This window comes from Pleuronectes platessa, chromosome 7 (genome assembly GCF_947347685.1).
Source record: "Pleuronectes platessa chromosome 7, fPlePla1.1, whole genome shotgun sequence".
NCBI lineage: Eukaryota > Metazoa > Chordata > Actinopteri > Pleuronectiformes > Pleuronectidae > Pleuronectes > Pleuronectes platessa.
In genome coordinates this window covers 4,887,874-4,906,641 of record NC_070632.1, presented here as the reverse complement: position 1 = coordinate 4,906,641, position 18,768 = coordinate 4,887,874, and the positions used below count along the sequence as shown (strand labels likewise).

The 18,768-nt window shown below is 40.9% G+C and overlaps 2 protein-coding genes across 2 annotated transcripts; both read left to right on the top strand.

Annotated features, from left to right (window-relative positions):
- Window positions 1-574: 574 nt before the first annotated feature.
- LOC128444098 (cytochrome P450 2J6) lies at window positions 575-11,154 on the top strand. Its single transcript, XM_053426405.1, has 11 exons — window positions 575-1,045; window positions 3,239-3,401; window positions 4,115-4,267; window positions 4,466-4,626; window positions 6,728-6,796; window positions 6,949-7,053; window positions 7,778-7,916; window positions 8,506-8,591; window positions 8,864-8,965; window positions 9,041-9,182; window positions 10,749-11,154. The coding sequence occupies exons 1-11, from the start codon at window positions 884-886 to the stop codon at window positions 10,934-10,936; spliced, it is 1,470 nt and encodes a 489-aa protein (XP_053282380.1). The 5' UTR covers window positions 575-883; the 3' UTR covers window positions 10,937-11,154.
- A 1,861-nt stretch (window positions 11,155-13,015) lies between these two features.
- LOC128444096 (cytochrome P450 2F2) lies at window positions 13,016-18,282 on the top strand. Its single transcript, XM_053426404.1, has 11 exons — window positions 13,016-13,242; window positions 13,774-13,936; window positions 14,334-14,498; window positions 14,731-14,891; window positions 15,493-15,561; window positions 15,996-16,100; window positions 16,195-16,333; window positions 16,567-16,652; window positions 16,751-16,852; window positions 16,975-17,116; window positions 17,203-18,282. The coding sequence occupies exons 1-11, from the start codon at window positions 13,081-13,083 to the stop codon at window positions 17,421-17,423; spliced, it is 1,515 nt and encodes a 504-aa protein (XP_053282379.1). The 5' UTR covers window positions 13,016-13,080; the 3' UTR covers window positions 17,424-18,282.
- Window positions 18,283-18,768: the final 486 nt, after the last annotated feature.

Sequence of the window (18,768 nt, the reverse complement as noted above, 5' to 3'; positions counted from 1 at the left end):
GGCTACTGGAGACGAAGATACAATCTTGCAACCATATCGTTTTGAACCAGGGCATGTAAAAGACACTCCCATTTCATTGTGACGAGAGAAGTACGAAAGCTCATTCTCAGTCACTCAAGCCTGACGTTTCTGACTTAAAGGAACCATAACAAATCCTGGGAGTTGTTTTTTTCCAGAGTTTTTGGGTCGGTGGACATGCCAGATACCCAAATGAACGTGTAGAAGCACTACAAAAGTGGAATTTTCATAATATGTCCCTGTAAGATAAAGCATTTCTAAAGCACAAAACAAATGCAGAAAAGGGCTCACCCATATACATGAGTGTTCAAATCATCCATCAGTTACTGATTGACAAAATATATGATCGTGATCTCTAATTAATTAACTAGTTATCACGGGGAAACAGAGGAAATATAATGTATGATTCCATGTCTGTTCAGGGCTTCTGTCCTTGCACCTCGATCCCCCTCTGGTTTATTATTCAAGTTGTGCTCTATTAGAGCTTCACCATGGCGACACAAACAGACATGCAAACACTGTCCCCGCTCGACCTCTCTGGGATCAGTGCTTAATCAACAGTGGAGTTATGTAACAGCTGGTGATAAAAGCACTTACCTTTAACTTTACATTACTTTGATTTCCTGCTTACTTAGCAGCGAATACTCAAAGGAAGATTATTCATCTGACAAATAAATTGGCTCAGTGATTTATTGTTTTGGCTCCACTCGGCAGTCGTTCACAGCTTACGTCATAACTTAGGCTTTTGGTTTTGTTTACATTCGACTCGCATGCGAGGAAACAGAAGAGGAGGAGGAGGCAGAGTTCAGAGACGATCTTTGCTCTCACAGCGAGTCCAGCAGCTCTCAGTGCAACCCGTGCCACCATGTTGGTTTCTATAATCCTCCTGTTCGTTTGCATTGGGTTCATCATCCTTCAACTGAAATCCCGGAGGCCCAAGAACTACCCACCGGGACCCCCTGCCCTGCCCATCCTGGGGAACCTCTTATATCTGAGCCTGGAGAATCCTCTGAAGGATTTTGAGAGGGTAAGAAAAACACTGAAATCAGTGACGCTGCTCTTTTAATATCCCTTAACTTGTTATTTTTATTGCATAGTATTACTACTTAAGTGCTTTTCCTGCTGTATCAATATGAATAAATAATAATAATAAGCAATTTATCTATTTTGTCTCTCAAAACCAAAGTTAGAAGGTGCTTCACAAAATAAGATATATCACCAAAGATAACAAATCATAGAAAAAACGGATTATTGTCAATAATGCAATAAAACTAAATGGATAAAAAATAAACTGAAAACAATAAACCTCCTTGTCTGTACAGAGTTGGCACACTACCAGGAGTGTAGGAGTTTGAAAGCTTACAATCAATTCAATGCATGAATGCAGATGATGTTTTCTGCATAGTTGGGACTTTGTTCACTACAACTTCCTGTCTGAACGTGCCTCTGGATTTGGGTTCTCCGATCCTATAACCTGCCGTGCAGGCAGTTTCCTTCATGACATACAGGTCGAGACTCGTGAAAGACAAATGTCACGGTTTCAGACACATTCATCTTAAGCCTTTGTAGAAACCGTCTGTCGTCCTGTTTGTGATTTCTAACTTAGTCATTGTTGCTAGATTTAGACTTAATGTTTTAAACTATTTGTTAGCATTGTTTTTGTCTACTCTTTATAAATGTTAATGATTTCAATCTGTGATGTTTCTTTTTTATACATATTTTATTGATGCTGTCTGTTTTGCTATGTTCCACATTGTTGTGCAATAATGCATTAAACGTGATAACATAAAATGGTGTGCCTTTCGGCATTCAATAAATGTGGTTATCAAATAAAATATTGAATATTAATATTCAAAATATTTATGTAAAATTATATCTTGAATTTATTAAAGTTATGTTGAGGCACCACCCTTCAAAGAAAGGGAAAAGATTAAGTCTCATAAAAGTAATAACTACAAATTTGGAACTTTGATTAACAATTAAATTAATAACTATAACCAAAATTACCATAAAGATATTTAGCTAAGTTGAAGGATAAAGAGTTCTGGACAGTGTCGAGGTTGTCAAAATTCACTTATGCAACATTCTGAAAAAACAATTGTGAAAGAAAAACATTTATTATGAATATAATAAAGTGTAAAAACACAAATTACTAACAGTGTACTTATTAAACAAAGATATGTATGTGAGTATACATGTGTGTGTGTCTGTGTGAGTCAGGGTTCTTCCAAAATTGCGGTTGGCCACTCCGAAGATAACACACACCCCCCTTTGGAATGTTTACGACATGTGGCGGTGGTCAGAGACATTGGTGAAGAGATATGCGTGTGTGTCTGTGTTGGTGACAAATTAGAGAAAGTTAATAGATGCATGCAAGGAAAGACTGAAGAGCATAACTAACATTAACTTTCAAATAACTTGCAACCAAAATATCACAGCAACAAAAAACTAAAATCATCACACGCAATCGAATAATCAGTCTTTGCTTAGCCTAATATAATTATTAGGCCCAATTGTGTTACCCGTCCATGGAAAGGGAAAAAAGGTTGCTGTGCTGTTCGAAGTTCTGTGAAGTCGTCTTGATGGTTTTTGGCTCCTGCATTCGTGGTTCTGCTGTGCGGGACAGCTCAGTTGCTGTTGGAAGTTCTCCGGCAGGACATCGTGTTGCTGCTTGAAGGTTGGTAGAGCTTGGATTGTGAGGAGGTTTCCTTGGTGAGATGAGCTGGACATTGCAACTCTCTTCCATGAAGGTGATTTGAGTTGAAAGAGTGAGCTGGACCGCCACCGGTCTCCTCTGAGAGGATTCGTGGAAAGAGTAGTGTGCTCCTCTTGAAGAGGTGTATGGAAAGAGAGAGAAGATGTGAGCTTGAGAAGCCAGGCTTCTCCCCTTGGCGTTTCATGGAAAGAGACAGAAGAGGGGGAGACCTGGCCTTAAATTGGCCCTGTGACCTCACAGGTCATGGGGCCCAGAGTGACCAATAGTTGTGGACACTTGTGTCTCCGGTCGGTTTTTCACACCTCTGTGTGACATTGGGGCACCCTGGGAGACGGAGTTCTGGAGGCTCTGGTTTTCTCCAGAACAAAGGACATGTGGCTTCAGGCTTTTGCCCACACATGTAGGCCGAAACTGTAGTTCACCAATACCAGGTCCCAACAACACTGAACTACCCTTTTTGACCAGGTAACTCCACTTTAACCTGTGTGATATATACTTTGGCAGCTGAGGAAGAAGTATGGAGACGTCTACAGCCTCTTCCTTGGCCCCAAACCTATGGTCATCCTCAACGGGTTGAGTGCGATAAAGGAGGCTCTGGTGACCAAGGGAACTGATTTTGCTGGACGACCTGATGACCTTTTCGTCAATGACGTCACCCAGAGGAAGGGTAGGAAACACATGATGGTCTATGATTGTCATTTGAGGCTCATCCCGATGTGATAGTGGATGTTAACACAAAAGAGTTTTCCATTTGAATGTGGCGTCCATAAGGTCAGATTTAAAGGGACATTACTGTTCTCAGTTGATCTTGGACCCACACAGGCTGCAAAATAAAGATATAGAAAATATTGTTAAATCAGAAGAAACTCAATTGGGGGAAAGAAATTTTATTTCAATGCACAACAAGATGTAGAAATTGATGGGAGTATCTATAACAATTTGACCCCTCATGATATTATCATGATTAAAAGTGGGTGAGGCTGAGCTTAGCATAGAAAACCCCACCTGGAACTATGCACCAGGATTTGAACAAACAACCCTTTTTGCTGGGAGGCCAACATCTGCAACACCATGTCCTCCCGGTCCTGTAAGCAAAATGTCATCGGCATACGTTTCCAACATAGACATCATTGCACTTATAACAGTCTGTTCTCATATCTCCAACAATGCTGAGCGTCCACTGTGGACACATCTTCCAGTTCAGATCACCAGGAGCTTCAGTGTTTCCTCTGCAGTCAGCGTCTATATAGTGGGACTTCAGTTGTATACTCTAAATGACTATGACATGTCTTTTTCTCGTGAATCCACTACTTAATGTGTCAGGTTTGAAAGCAGGTTATAGCAAAGTCATGAGCCGCCCTGTGCTCTTCTCTGTCGTAGGCTTGGTCCTAGCGAACGTTGGCCCCAGCTGGAGGGATCACCGTCGCTTCGCTCTGTCGACCTTGAGGAACTTTGGTATGGGGAAGAATTCAATGGCGGACAGGATCCATGGAGAGCTACAATACATTGTGGAGGCAATGGAAAAAAACGTTGGTGTGTTATCTGTAATTCTGTTCTGAGAGTTAAAGCATGAAGCACTGTTCTCCCTCTCTAACTTTGGCGAGTGGGTTCGATCTCCTGTGTGGAAATGAGTGTCAGTCGCAGCTGAACGAGATCTTCCGTTTACATTCTCACGACAATCTGTTGTTCCTGTATTTTTTGTAACACTGACGTTTGCATCATGTCTCACAGGCAAAAGCGTGAATCCTGCAATTCTGGTTTACAACACGGCCTCCAACATAATATGCCAAGTTCTGTTCGGAACTCGCTTTGAGTACGACGACGAGTTCATCAAAGTCATCGTTCAGTGCTTTAGAGAAAACGCCAAGTTAGGAAGCGGACCCTGGGCGATGGTGAGTCTGAGTGCTCTCTCTCTCTCTCTTTCTCTCTCTCTGTCTCTCTCCCTCTCTCTCTCTCCCGCTGTGAACCTGAAGATTCCCAGTCACTCAGGTCATGGTATTCAATGGGAATCTCCACTAGTCCGAGGTGAAGAAGCTGTTTGGAACATAGACTGTAGACAATGATGTAAAACATGACAGCCAATGGTCCCCTGGTGGCTGGTTGCAGTGTAGGTCATGAACCTTGCTTTATCCATGTACAGTGCCTTGCATAAGTATTCACCCCCCTTGGACTTTTTCCCATTATGTACTGTTACTAACTGGAATTCAAATAGACTAAAATAAACTTTTTCCCGTTTGATCAACAAAACATGCATAGTACTTTGGAGGTGCAAAATAAATTTTATTGTGACACAAACAATAATGAGAACAAAAAAGTTGACATCTGTTGGGTGCATAAGTATTCACCCCCCTGTGTCAATACTTGGTAGAACCCCCTTTCGCTGCAATTACAGCTGCAAGTCTTTTGGGGTATGTCTCTACCAGCTTTGCACATCTAGAGATGGAAAGGTTTGTCCATTCTTCTTGGCAAAAAAGATGAAGCTCAGTCAGATTGGATGGAGACCGTCTGTGAACCGCAATCTTCAAGTCTTGCCATAGATTCTCTATTGGATTGAGGTCTGGGCTTTGACTGGGCCATTTTAAGACATTAACATTCTTTAATCAAAACCATTCCTTTGTAGCTCTGGCTGTATGTTTAGGGTCATTGTCCTGCTGGAAGATGAACCTCCACCCCAGTCTCAAGTCTTTTGCAGACTGCATCAGATTTTCTTCAAGGATTTCCCTGTATTTGGCTCCATCCATCTTTCCCTCTATTCTGACCAGTTTCCCTGTACCTGCTGAAGAGAAGCATCCCCACAGCATGATGCTACCACCACCATGTTTCACTGTTGGGATGGTGTGCTCAGGGTGATGGGCAGTGTTGGGTTTTCGCCACACATAGCGTTTTGCATTGAGGCCAAAACATTCAATTTTGGTCTCATCTGACCAGAGCACCTTCTTCCACATGTTTGCTGTGTCTCCCACATGGCTTCTGGCAAACTCCAAACGGGATTTTTTATGGATCCCTTTCAACAATGGCTTTCTTCTTGCCACTCTTCCATAAAGGCCAGATTTGTGGAGTAGACGACTAATAGTTGTCCTGTGGACAGATTCTCCCACCTCAGCTGTGGATCTCTGCAACTCCTCCAGAGTAACCATGGGCCTCCTGGTTGCTTCTCTGATTCATTTTCTCCTTGTCCGACTCTTCAGTTTGGGTGGACGGCCTCCTCTTGGTAGGTTTGCGGTTGTGCCATATTCTTTCCATTTTCTTATGATGGATTTTATGGTGCTCAGAGAGATGTTCAAAGCTCTGGATATTTTTTTATAACCTAACCCTGCTTCATATTTCTCCACAACTTGATCCCTGACCTGTTTGGTGAGCTCCTTGGTCTTCATGATGCTGTTTGTTCAGTAATGATCTCCAACAAACTCTGAGTCCGTCACAGAACAGGTGTATTTATACTGAGATTAAATTGCAGACAGGTGGACCCTATTTACTAATTATGTGACTTGCAAATGTGACTTGTGAATGCAATTGGTCGCACCAGATCTTTGTTAGGGGTTTCACAGTTAAGGGGGTGAATACATATGCACTCAACACTTTTCAGATTTTTATTTGTAAATAATTGTGAAATCCATGTAATATTTCCCCCCACTTCCAAATGATGCACTATTTTGTGTTGGTCCATTACATAAACTCACGATGAAATAAATTTTAATCTGTGGTTATACCATGACAAAATGTAGAAAAGTCCAAAGGGGGTGAATACTTATGCAAGGCACTGTAAGTGGATGGGACGTGGACCAAACCGCCTCCACCACCTCTCAGGAACAAGATGGTGATTTCTTACTAAAATGATTCAAACTTGCAAAGAGTTATCTACAGCTATACTTTTCCTCCTGTTATAGAGAAATATACAAGATTTAAAATCCTCTGTTTTGAGTTTGGAAGCAGAATCTGCACATTTGGATACACATTTTTAACTAATGATTGTACATTTTTTCTTTTTTACAGTTGTACGACTCTTTTCCACTGATTCGTAACTTGCCGCTGCCGTTCGTCAAAGCCTTTGAAAATTTTAAGGTGTGTTGATTGGGCACTGAAAATATTTAGAAAACTGATGTGAACATCAATCATTTATTTTTATCTCTACTTTCACATTTATATACAGTCAGTGAACAATTTAAAATCCTAATGCTTAAGTGAACATACAACTTACATCATATAATGATCAGACTGCTGTGAAATATGTACGTCAATTCCTGGACGAGCACAAGAAAACCAGAGTTCCTGGAGATCCACGGGACTTCGTTGACTGCTATCTGGACGAACTGGACAAGGTGTGTGTGTGAACTTACATGTTATATTTGATTTAAACAAATGGATTTATACTGAATTTGATAATTTTGGCCTGGAACTTAAAGGGGACATATTATGCCCATTTTACCACAAGTTGATATGGTTCCTTGGGGTTTTAATTAAATGTCTCTAACATATTTTGGTCAAAATACCACAAGGATCATTTTAGACAGCAACCCTGTCTAAAACAGCCCTCCTCAGATTGACCTGTTTTGATTGCCTGTTCCTTTAAAAGCTTATGAGCCAGCTTGGTAGTCACTCAAGCATGACGCTTCTGACATAGAGGAACCACAACAAATTGCGGGAGTGTTTTTTTCCTAGAGATTTGGGGTCGGTAGACATGCCAGATACCCAAATTAACATGTAGAAGCACTACAAAATTGGAACTTTCATAATATGTCCCCTTTAAAGCAACACTATATAATTATTAGGAGAGCTACATCGCCCTCTGCAGTCACATGTGGGTATTATTTCTGTTGGCGCCATGTCTCCATAATTAAGTAGTTTTCTTGCAGAGAATTAACCAAGTCTATCAATTTGATGATCCATCAAAGAGGAAATATATTGCAATTTAGCTATATGCTGCTTTATTGAGGCAAGAACGTTGCAGTGTCACTTTAATTGTTAGCTCACAAAATTAGCTGGTTATTATCAGTCTGTGTGTGTGCTGGGGTTTATCTTTAAACAATCACTCTTCTTTTTTAGAGAGCCGGTGAGGATTCTCCATTTTCAGAGGAAGAACTTATTGCGAACTCCCTTGATCTTCACTTTGGTGGAACTGACACGACCTCCAACACCCTGCTCACTGCTTTCCTCTACCTCATGGCCTACCCACACGTACAAGGTTCGTCTATATATGCATGTCCGTGTGAGGATTTACCTCAGTCATCACCTGGACACAGCTCTGTCTCCAAATATATATGTTGGGTGAGCATTGGTGAACAGTTCCACCACTCCATCGTTAGTTTTTATTTAGTCCTAAGAATGGGCTTGAACCAAAAGACTGCATTTAAGATGGCTGCAAACACCTGGAGTCTTGGAGCCACGGTCGTTTTTATAGCACTGAAAAAAACTAATTATAACCAAACTTACCAGAACGTGAACACTTGAACATACATCAGTGTGCATCTACCTGAAATGACAAATTCATTCATGTCATCCATCTTGACAAACAGTCTGTGGGTTGGACCAAGCTTGTTTGTTTATTCTCTTAATATATATTTGCCTTCAAAAACACTGTGCTCATCTGCTGCTGGTTTATATGAAGTTCCCAGCAACAGTCAAAAAAAATTGGGCGCTTCATTCTGTGACTTTTCGCAGTTTAATTGATGTTGATGCACTATGTCCTTCAAATGTTGTGTTTTAAGATATACATTCTTTTGTATTCAATTTGATGAATTAACTTTTTTTAAAACAAAGAATATGTCTCTCAGAGCGTTGCCAGCAGGAGATAGACGAGGCGCTGGAAGGGAAGCATTCGGTCACGTATGACGACAGACATAACATGCCATACATACAGGTATATGTTCAGACACATTTCTCTTGTGATGATTCATCAATAAGGTCACTTCTATTTGAAATATGGGTGTAGGTCAGAGGCGCATTTCTTAAAGGAGGACACAGTCTGTTAAAGGCCCATGGTGTAAGATCCACTTTGACAAAACTTAGTATGGTTTTTAAGGATATTGCTGACAGGTATCCATAGTAAACGTTTACTTTCTGTGTCTGATCCTCTGTCCTAAGTCAGACAAAATATAAAATGATGACGCTAAAATCTTTGTTTCCATCCAGGCTATGATCCATGAAGTGCAGAGGATAGGCAACATAGTTCCACTCAGCATCGTCCACTCAACGACTAAAGACACCGAGGTCATGGGATACTCCATTCCCAGGGTAAGTGGTATAAAACATCGTAAAAAATATGTACCAATACTTCAGTAAATGTTACAAAGTGGTTTATCGCCTCAGGGTACGTTGGTCATCCCTAACCTTGGCTCGGCCCTGAGAGAGGAGGGACAATGGAAATTCCCTGATGAATTCAACCCAGAAAACTTCCTCAACGACAAGGGAGAGTTTTTCAAACCCGAGGCCTTCCTTTGTTTCTCTGCAGGTAAACCACAAACAAGCTGTTGTGTGTTTGCCATTCTATCACATCAACAAACACTTGGCTAAACAGTGATTTAGTTGGCTTGAAATGTAAAATTTAGCTAAAAGTATTGAGGGGACATTTCAAAACAGTCGGGAAAACATCATGAATAAAGTTTATTGTTACCTAAATGTATGGGGAGGAGGGGGCAGTTGACAGTTATTCTAAATGTCATTGACAATTGAAAAGGAAAGTGTTGGCTAAAATGTACTTCTTAGGGAGTTCAACTACCCCAAAAAGGAGATAGCATGTGTTGTGCAATAATAGGTAGACTTGATGTTGGCTAATTCTTAATAATCATAAAATATGATTATTAAAATAATACAATTATTTATTTCAAATAATACAACTATTAATCAAAACGATAAAGTTATCAATTAAGAAAAAGGAAATCATTAATGAAAAACAGTACAATTATCAATTAAGAATAATACAATTTTTTATTATAATGTATAAAAGACGGGTCACCACCCTGGTATCAGGGACCAACAATCAAATGTATAGATCAGTCTCATTTACTAAATAACTAAACTCTCTTATAACTAAACATTATGTGTAGGTGAGTGTGTGTGTCTATGTAAAGTGCTCCCAAAATGGCCGCTGGCCAACATAGAGCTGACAGCCCCACTCCTTTTAAAGTGGTTTTACGACAGGTAGTGGGGGAAGAGATAATTAGGTGAAGAGATATGCGTGTGTCTGTGTTGGTGCTAAGTTAGACAAACAGTGTAGACTGAAATGCAAAGAAAGACCGTGAAGAGCATTAACCTTACTTTTGAATAACTTATAACCCAAAATATCCAACTCATAAACATCACCCAGAATCGAATAAACAGCCCTGCTTAGCCTAGTATAATTATTAAGCCCAGTTGTGTTACCCGTCCATGAAGAGGGGAAAAGGGAAGTTGCAGTTCAGTTCGCAGTTCTGTGAAGTCTTCATGGCTGGTTGTGTGGTTTCTGCCTTTGCGGTTCTGTTGAGCTGTGGGGCTCAGTTGCTGGTTGAAGTTCCCCTGCAGGACATCGAGTCGCTACTAGGAGTTTGGTAAAGCTTGAGTTGCAAGGAGGTTTCCTTGATGAGATGAGCTGGAAGCTGCACCTTTGCACTCCTTTGGAAGAGTTGGACGCAAAGAGAAGATGCGAGCTAGAGAAATCAGGCTTCTCTTCCATGCAGGAAGAGAGGCTGGCAGCCTTCCGCTCTCAGACGGATTGAAGAAAGAGGTAGAAGGGGGGGAAAACTGGCCTTATTTTGGCCCAGTGACCTCACAGGTCCTGGGCCCAGAGTGACCAATAGGAGTTGACCCTTGTGGCTTTTCACACCTCTGTGTGAAGTTGTCCGGAACAAAGGACATGCAGCATCCTGGGAGACCGAATCCGGGGGGCTTTCTCCTGAACAAAGAACATGTGGTTTCAGGCTTTGACTACCCATGAAGGCCGAAGCGGAGAACTTCGGCTTGTCAAAAAACATGTCCCAACACATTGTTTTATGACTTCCAAACTCTCAGGTCTTTTTATTTTTTATTTCTAACGTCTCAGGTCCTCGGATGTGTCTGGGAGAGGGTCTGGCTCGTATGGAGCTCTTCTTCACCTTGGTGACTCTGCTGAGGAAGTTCAGGTTTGTCTGGCCTCAGGACGCAGGAGAGCCAGACTTGACTCCGGCCTACGGGATCACCCTGTCTCCCAAACCTTACTGCATGAATGTCCAGCTCAGGGCGACACAGTAAGAAGCTCTGCACACAGATAATCCAGTCAATATTATCTTACCTCTATTTAGCTTTTAAATCATATCCTTGTAGCTCATCATTTTACAAAAATAACTCATCGTACATATACCTTACAAATGTATGATTGCTTAGTTGATGATGGTATCAAATGCATTTATATATGTAACTGATCTATGGGATTGATGGGCTGCAAAATAAACTTCAATATTGAGACAAAATGTTTCCTTACTTTGTCTCTTATTCTTGTTGATGGACTCTCTGGTGCTCTTGTATCCTAATTTAAATATAAAGCTGCTTTCAGACATGCACTGAACTCCGTATTTTCTCCAGAGGAGCTGCACGTGTGAACCCATATGTCCGAGTGAGTAACACACCGACGAAGATGTCAAGTGAGAGTTTGTGGTGATAAGAGTTGACATAATAGTTAATAGTTAATTTTGCGCTTCCAGCCTCTGCCTGTTTCCCCACTCACCTGAATAATGTGGAGGAGTTTTTAACCACAGATCGGATTAGTGGCCTGAGAAGTGCACAACACTGCAACGCTGAAAAATACCGTCAGACACTCACTACTGCATTCACTTCTTACAATCACCTGAACGATACTCAGAACATGTTTTTTGTTTTGTTTTATGTCGATATTTATAAATATATTCCCATAGTGCACCGCCTCTGCACGGATTAAGGAATTTGAAAAATCTCCTGTCAACCAGGCAGATTGAACCTTAATAAAAAATAGTCTACAGACACAAATCTGTGAGAAATGGCTTCAGTTCTGTCAGCTTCATGAAACATATGGTCTTACATAAAAAACTGCTGCTGTTCTATGTACCTATTAGATAATTATAGCCTGCTCGGGTTTTCTAACTCTAACTATTTATATATTTGAGGCTACACATGACAGCGCTCTTACTTTCCTGCTTAATTACATCTTCTAGAAATTCATGCCTTCAATAAACACAGTGGGTGACTCTATTTAAATAACATCTAAAAAATGACTGCAATTCAACAATGACATTTTCTAACAGTGGGCTAACATGGAGATATTTAAAAAGTGACATATTCCAACATGATCTCACAATTACTACAAGTTAGCTTGAGTGGAAAATATCATATCCTAATATAATCAATAATACAAACAGCAAAAAATCAAACGGCTGCTGATGATGTTATTTTGATAGTGAATGAAGCACGACCGGGGGCAGCAACTTGGCAAGACTGGACAGGTAGAAGAGCTTGAAATGAGGGGAAAGTTAAAAGGGTCGTGAGTTACAAGTATATTTAACTGTTATACCAATTCATATTGTCATGAGCAGATTTTAAAATATTTGAGTCATCTTTAACTTTTAATTAAAACCATAAATGTAAAAGATGTTGTGTTTGGATATATCAACTAAAAAGATTGTTTCGGCCAGAGAAAATGTTGAATGACATTCACCTTATTTTCATCAATCATTTACTTTACCAAGAACAAAGATGAAATCAAGACCAGTGGTCGGCTGCTGGTCAAAGACAAGTGGTTCTCTCATTGGACAGTGACCTGTTTTAAACCACTTATTAGAACTTGCTTTCATGGGATGTTTTGTATATAGTGTTGTAGTGTTATTTTTTATTTTCACCTTTCATTTTTCTTGGTCACTTGTTTTTCTTGTCATATAACTGCTTTTATGTGTTCAAGATTTCGATTTTTTTGTCTTGCTTTGTTTTCAAAGCACTTTGTAAACTGTTTTGAAAAAGTGCTATATGAATAAAGGTTATTATCATTATTTGTCTTTTTCATATTTTGTCGCTCTTTGTGGTCCTTTTTCTCTCTTGGTGTATTTGTTCGGTGTCTCATCAAAGTGAACATGTATTCTGGATATTATCTTATGTTCAGTTGAATATTAAGAGATGTCCAGAGACAGATACCAGTGTGTGACCTTAGTCACAGTGGGTTTGTTTTGGTTCCAGGATGTTTTTACAGTCCTCGGTGCTGTGACCTGATTTCAAATCTTCTGACATTAAGGTCTTATCCTCCGTGAACAGGGGATTGACCTCATGTAACATTTGTGCAGACCATATGGCCGTTCAAAGGTTGTGTTTGTTTGCTATATAAAAGAGGAAGAATCAAACAGAGAGAGCAAATCAATCAGAATCTCAACCTCATCATGTTTGCCTCTGTGACTTTGGTCTTCTTGGTCCTTGTGCTCTTACTGCTCCTCTTGCAGAGCCACAGGCCGAAAGGTTTCCCCCCGGGACCCCGAGCCGTTCCTGTCATTGGAAACCTGCTGCAGCTCAACCTGGAGAGTCCCCTTGCTGATTTCGAGAGGGTAACGTTAAAATAAATCATGTTTATTGTATTTATAAACTGAATTCTTGATCTGAATTCTTAATACTTGCTTGGTGTCAGTTTTTTTTCCAGTCTTCTGTACTCAGGTCTTTTTTTGCTAAATATTTCTTGCTCTTAAGGAGATTAACTAAATAAATGAAGTAGAAAAGAATGAGATTCAACATCCTATTATGCAGGTTGTTAAACGAATTGCATGTGTTTTATTTGTGTGGCCGAGATGGATTGTAGATTTTTTTGATAATTCTTTTTCTGATAACATTTAACAGCCTTTGTTTTAAACCAGGCCAATCCAAAGGGCTAAACTTAAAATATAAAAGGCATCGTGACAATTTTTAAAAGGCAACACAAGACAATATAAACACATATATCAGAAATAAAAGACAACAAGACATTAATGTTAGTTTCTACTCTAACAATGTATACAACCTTTTTAGAACAGATAATTATAACAAATAAATGGATCATTGCACCGAATAAAAGTCCTGTGAACTTCCTCTGTCTCCCTCTGCAGCTGGCCAAACGCTATGGAAACATCTACTGCATCTTCATTGGTTCCAGGCCATGGGTGATACTCAACGGGCTCCAGGCCATGAGGGAAGCTTTGGTCAACAAAGCTGTCGACTTCTCAGGCCGACCTCAAGACCTCATGGTCAATCATGCCGTTCAAATGAAAGGTACATCTGACTTCATTGCTGCTCCTTCCCTCTTTTAATATATCACTGTGTTGGTCCCTTGACTGCAACTCTCAAGTCCCCTTTTAGTTTCGAGCCAGATTTCCCGATCAGGTAAAACCTTCTTCTACTTGAGGATCTCTGAAGGGAACTAAAAGGACGGAGATAGTAAATATCAGAGACCAATACTATAAAGAGGAGAGAAGAGAAGAAATACTTCAATACTTGAACAGTGCAAAGAGGATAAAACAGCAGTGATGTGATCAGTTCTGTGCAGGTTTGAGTTAATCAATAGATTTCTGGCTCAGGCTGATTAAATAAGGCTGCTGTGATAATCCAGATATAAAGGTTTGTAGGATGGTAAAACATGATCGAACTAGCAAACTGTTTGTGTTTGCAGATCACGCTCCAGGAGTGTTCCTGGCAGATTACAACCAGAGCTGGAAAGAGCAGCGACGCTTTGGCCTGATGACCCTGAAAAACTTTGGTCTGGGCAAGCAGTCCATGGAGCAGAGGATTCTGGCAGGGATACGCCAAATCACCAAGGTTCTGGAGGAGAATATTGGTACGCCTACTTTCCGAATAGGACACAGGGATTTTCTGTTATCGGGTTAAACATTTACAGTCAGCATAAAAATAAGATCTGACAAAGGACCTTTTGAAATCGGAGATTAAAACCAGAATATCAGTATATTCTTTTTATCCTTTTCTCATTTCATTGTTTAACTTTAGACCATTAGTTGCTCCTCCTTCGTCGAGGTCACATACAAACATCATTGTCCGTGTGGTTTCTCCAGGTAAGACCATGCGTCCTCAGATGCTGTTCCACAACGCAGCCTCCAACATCATCTGCCAAATTCTGTTTGCCAAACAGTTCGACTACGACGACGAATTTATGAAGTATTTTGTCAGTGTTTTTCAAAAGACGTCCAAAATAATCAACGGGCGCTGGAATATGGTGAGTGAGATAAGAACAAAGTCACTCAATGACATATCGTGTCTGTGCAATAATAAAGAACAAAACCCCAAAGAGAAGAAATAAAATGATAAAATAGTAGTGGAAGTAGTGCTAAAACTCAATAACCCCAATTTAAATATTCTGGAAGGAAATGTAGAATAAATGTAACATGTATATTTAAGTAAATAAACTAAAAACAGTAGATCATGAACACTGAACCATGAAAACAAGTGGATTTGGAGATTACTTCTGTCCCAGTAACGTCTCGTCTCTTTCATATTTGTTATCATGGAGACAGCTCTTTAATATATTCAGTATATATATTTAATTTAACTTTCATCATCCAATTTCTACCTCGAGCTGAAATGTTCACAGGATTTATTTGTGAGTTCAATACAACTCAAGTCTACACTTATACAATTAGAAGTAGCTGTATATCGACACTCTCAAGTTCTCTATTAACAAAATGTTTAATCTTCTCCACCTACTCGCCTTTTACATGTTCACACTGATGGTCAGTGCAAGTGCTCATAAATGAGTAGAAAGTGTTTCTGCTTCATGTGACCTGCAGCTCAGATATCTTTTTCTTTTTGGTCTGCAGATTTACGACTCTATTCCCCTGGTGCGCTACCTGCCGCTGCCCTTCCAGATCGCTTTCAAGTTGTTCAAGGTACGTGGGTTAGGGTTAGAGTTATGGCTGACCCCTAACCTTTCACTTTATAAATAAAGGCACTCACTAAAGTCATTGTGAAGTTTCATGCCATCACACTGACTAAAACATGAAGTAAGAAAGCCAGGAACTGAGAAGATGTTAAGAGACATAAAGGTCCAGGTGACGTGGGGTGATCCTGCCTGACTCATTGTCCACATGTCACGGAAAGCACAACTCGACACAACTAGTCCTTTAACAATTGAATGGTACGATGACAAAGCAATAAGAAATACACCCCCCCCCCAACAGCAAAACTCCACACGGCTGCTGATGATGTTATTTTGAAAGTGAATGAAGCAGAGTGGGATATCGCCACCGGGGGGCAGCAAACCTGAAAATGTAAATATAAATCTGAACATGTCTCGACAGAACCTTTTTCCTTTTTTCCCCAGGGTGCAAAAGAGAGACATTTACAGATGTTGACTGAGAACAAAAAGACTTGGGTTCCTGGGAAACCGCGACACTTCATAGACTGCTACCTGGATGAGCTGAAAAAGGTGTGTGTCTCTCTATTTCAACATGAGGCCAGCCTCTGCCTGCATGTTATTGATGGAAGACTTTACGTTGTTCCCTCTCTTCCTGTGTTTGAAGAGAGGAGAAGACGGCTCGTCGTTTTCTGAAGACCAGCTCGTTGCGTTCCTCTTGGATCTTCACTTCGCTGGAACTGAGACGACGGCCAACACCCTGCTCACTGCCATCCTGTACCTCATGAATTACCCACACGCACAGGGTATTCATTAGGTGACGTTAGCATTAGCTCCGTAGACTGTATATAAAAGATGGACGACATGACAGCTCCCTGGAAGTGAAGCCAATAAAGCCCCCTGGTGGCTGGCTGTGGCAGTGAAGATAATAAACCCCACCTCAGCTTGTCTTGTTGCACATAAACATAAACCTGCATAGTTATTTTCTTTCCGTCTTCTCCCTTCCTCCCTTCACCTCTGACGCCTCTGTCTCCATCAGAGCGCTGTCAGCAGGAAATAGACAAAGTCCTTGATGGGAAGGATCAAGTCAGTTATGAGGACAGACACCAGATGCCCTATGTGCAGGTATGAAGCTTAATGGGTCAATCACACCTCTATGTTTTTATCTGATTTTCAATATATCACAAACCTGATGAGTGACATGTTCTGTCTTTGTCCCGCAGGCTGTCATTCATGAGACCCAGAGGAGGGCTGACACGGTTCCTCTGTCCGTTTTCCACAAGACCACCAAAGACACAGAGCTCATGGGTTACTCTTTACCCAAGGTGAGTTAAATATGTCTTGAGATAGTCAGATTATAGAGAAACCCAACAGTTCCCACAACGAGCAGCACTTTAGCGACTGTGGAGATGTGGCCGGTTGGGATAATATACTTTTTGCTCTTCAGGGAACCATCGTCATCCCGAACCTGTCCTCAGTGCTGTCCGAGGAGGGACAGTGGAAATCCCCCCATGAATTTAACCCTGAGAACTTCCTCAACGACCAGGGGGAGTTTTTTAAACCAGAGGCCTTCATGCCTTTCTCCATAGGTGAGTGACATCAGTCTTATTTTAACAGATGCACGGACTTGACATAAATGGAGACTGACACGGATTGTGGGTTTTGTGACCTGCAGGTCCTCGGGTGTGTCTCGGAGAGGCTCTGGCTCGTATGGAACTGTTTCTCATCGTGGTGACTCTGCTGAGGACGTTTACGTTCGTCTGGCCCGAAGACGGAGGAGAGCCCGACTTCACGCCGGTGTTCGGGACGACTCAGACGCCTAAACCGTATCGCATGAAGGTCCAGCTCAGAGAAACCGACACAAGTCTAAACCAGACTTATATCCCCATACTGTGACTCACTGAAGTTCTATACAATTCTGTATAATGTGCACAAACTACATGGTGAGAGGATTAAGTGTAAACCTTTCTTTTGAGCGTATGATCTCATTTAATTCAAAACACATACTGTATGTATAGCAAGAGTACATTTCAACAGCAAAGCAATTCAATGTTCTTTTCATAGGTTGTAACAGGCAACAGGAGACAATATGAAAACATACTTTTAAAACGGCAAATGAGAAGTAAGATGTTTAATGTTTTGTATTTTCATAAGTAAAAACAAATAAATAAATGAATTAATACATAATAATAATTTTCAGTCAAAGTTGAAATGATCCACATCTTCTCTCAATTGCCAATTGTTTGTGAATAATACATTGTGTTTATGATGTTCGTACTATTGGAGGGGTTCACATCCCCAAGTGTCCAAAATATGCACAAACAAGCAAAACACAAACACACACACACACACACACACACACACACACACACACACACACACACTAAACACACACACACACACACACACACACACACACACACACACACACAAACACACAAACACACTAATAAGGACCATCTACTACGAGGTCAATGTTTATGCTGGAGAAGGTCAACAAAATAGAACACACACACACGCACACACACACACACACACACACAAACACACAAACACACTAATAAGGACCATCTACTACGAGGTCAATGTTTATGCTGGAGAAGGTCAACAAAATAGAACACACACACACGCACACACACACACATATACACACACACACTAACACACACCTAACTCTTGCTTCATTGAGGCTCCTGTCAGTCATCTGGGTCAGTGCAGTTGTTTTGGTTAATAAACAAATAAAACTTCACTTTAAGACATGTGTGATCTTTCCTACATACAATCCCACTGAACCCTGCACTGGTCATTGGAAGCAGCAAGCCCCTTTGATGGTTGCACACTGGTGTTGTATCAAAGCCTTTGTGTCACATTGTTTTACTGGGCGGTCTCTTTCGATTGTGAGCGGGAGGCCGGGGAGCGAAGGGGGAGCAGGGGTGTCGGGGTCGGGGCTTGAATGGCGTACGTGTGCTGACATGGAGCTTCTGTGATGACAGTCAGCTGGACGAGTGGTGTGGCCGCACAGAGAGAGGAGAGCCACGAGAAACTAACGGAGAGATCACAGGAGGATTTATTAAACACGGACCAAGTCGGCTGAGACAAAAAAAACAAACACAAGAAATTAAAGACAAAGAGGAGATTGTGTCATCGAGGACAAACAGAGACTGAGATGGAATCCAAGAGACAAAGACAAACCTGGGATTATCAGTAACACATCATCAGAAGTGGAGTTTATCATGGAGTA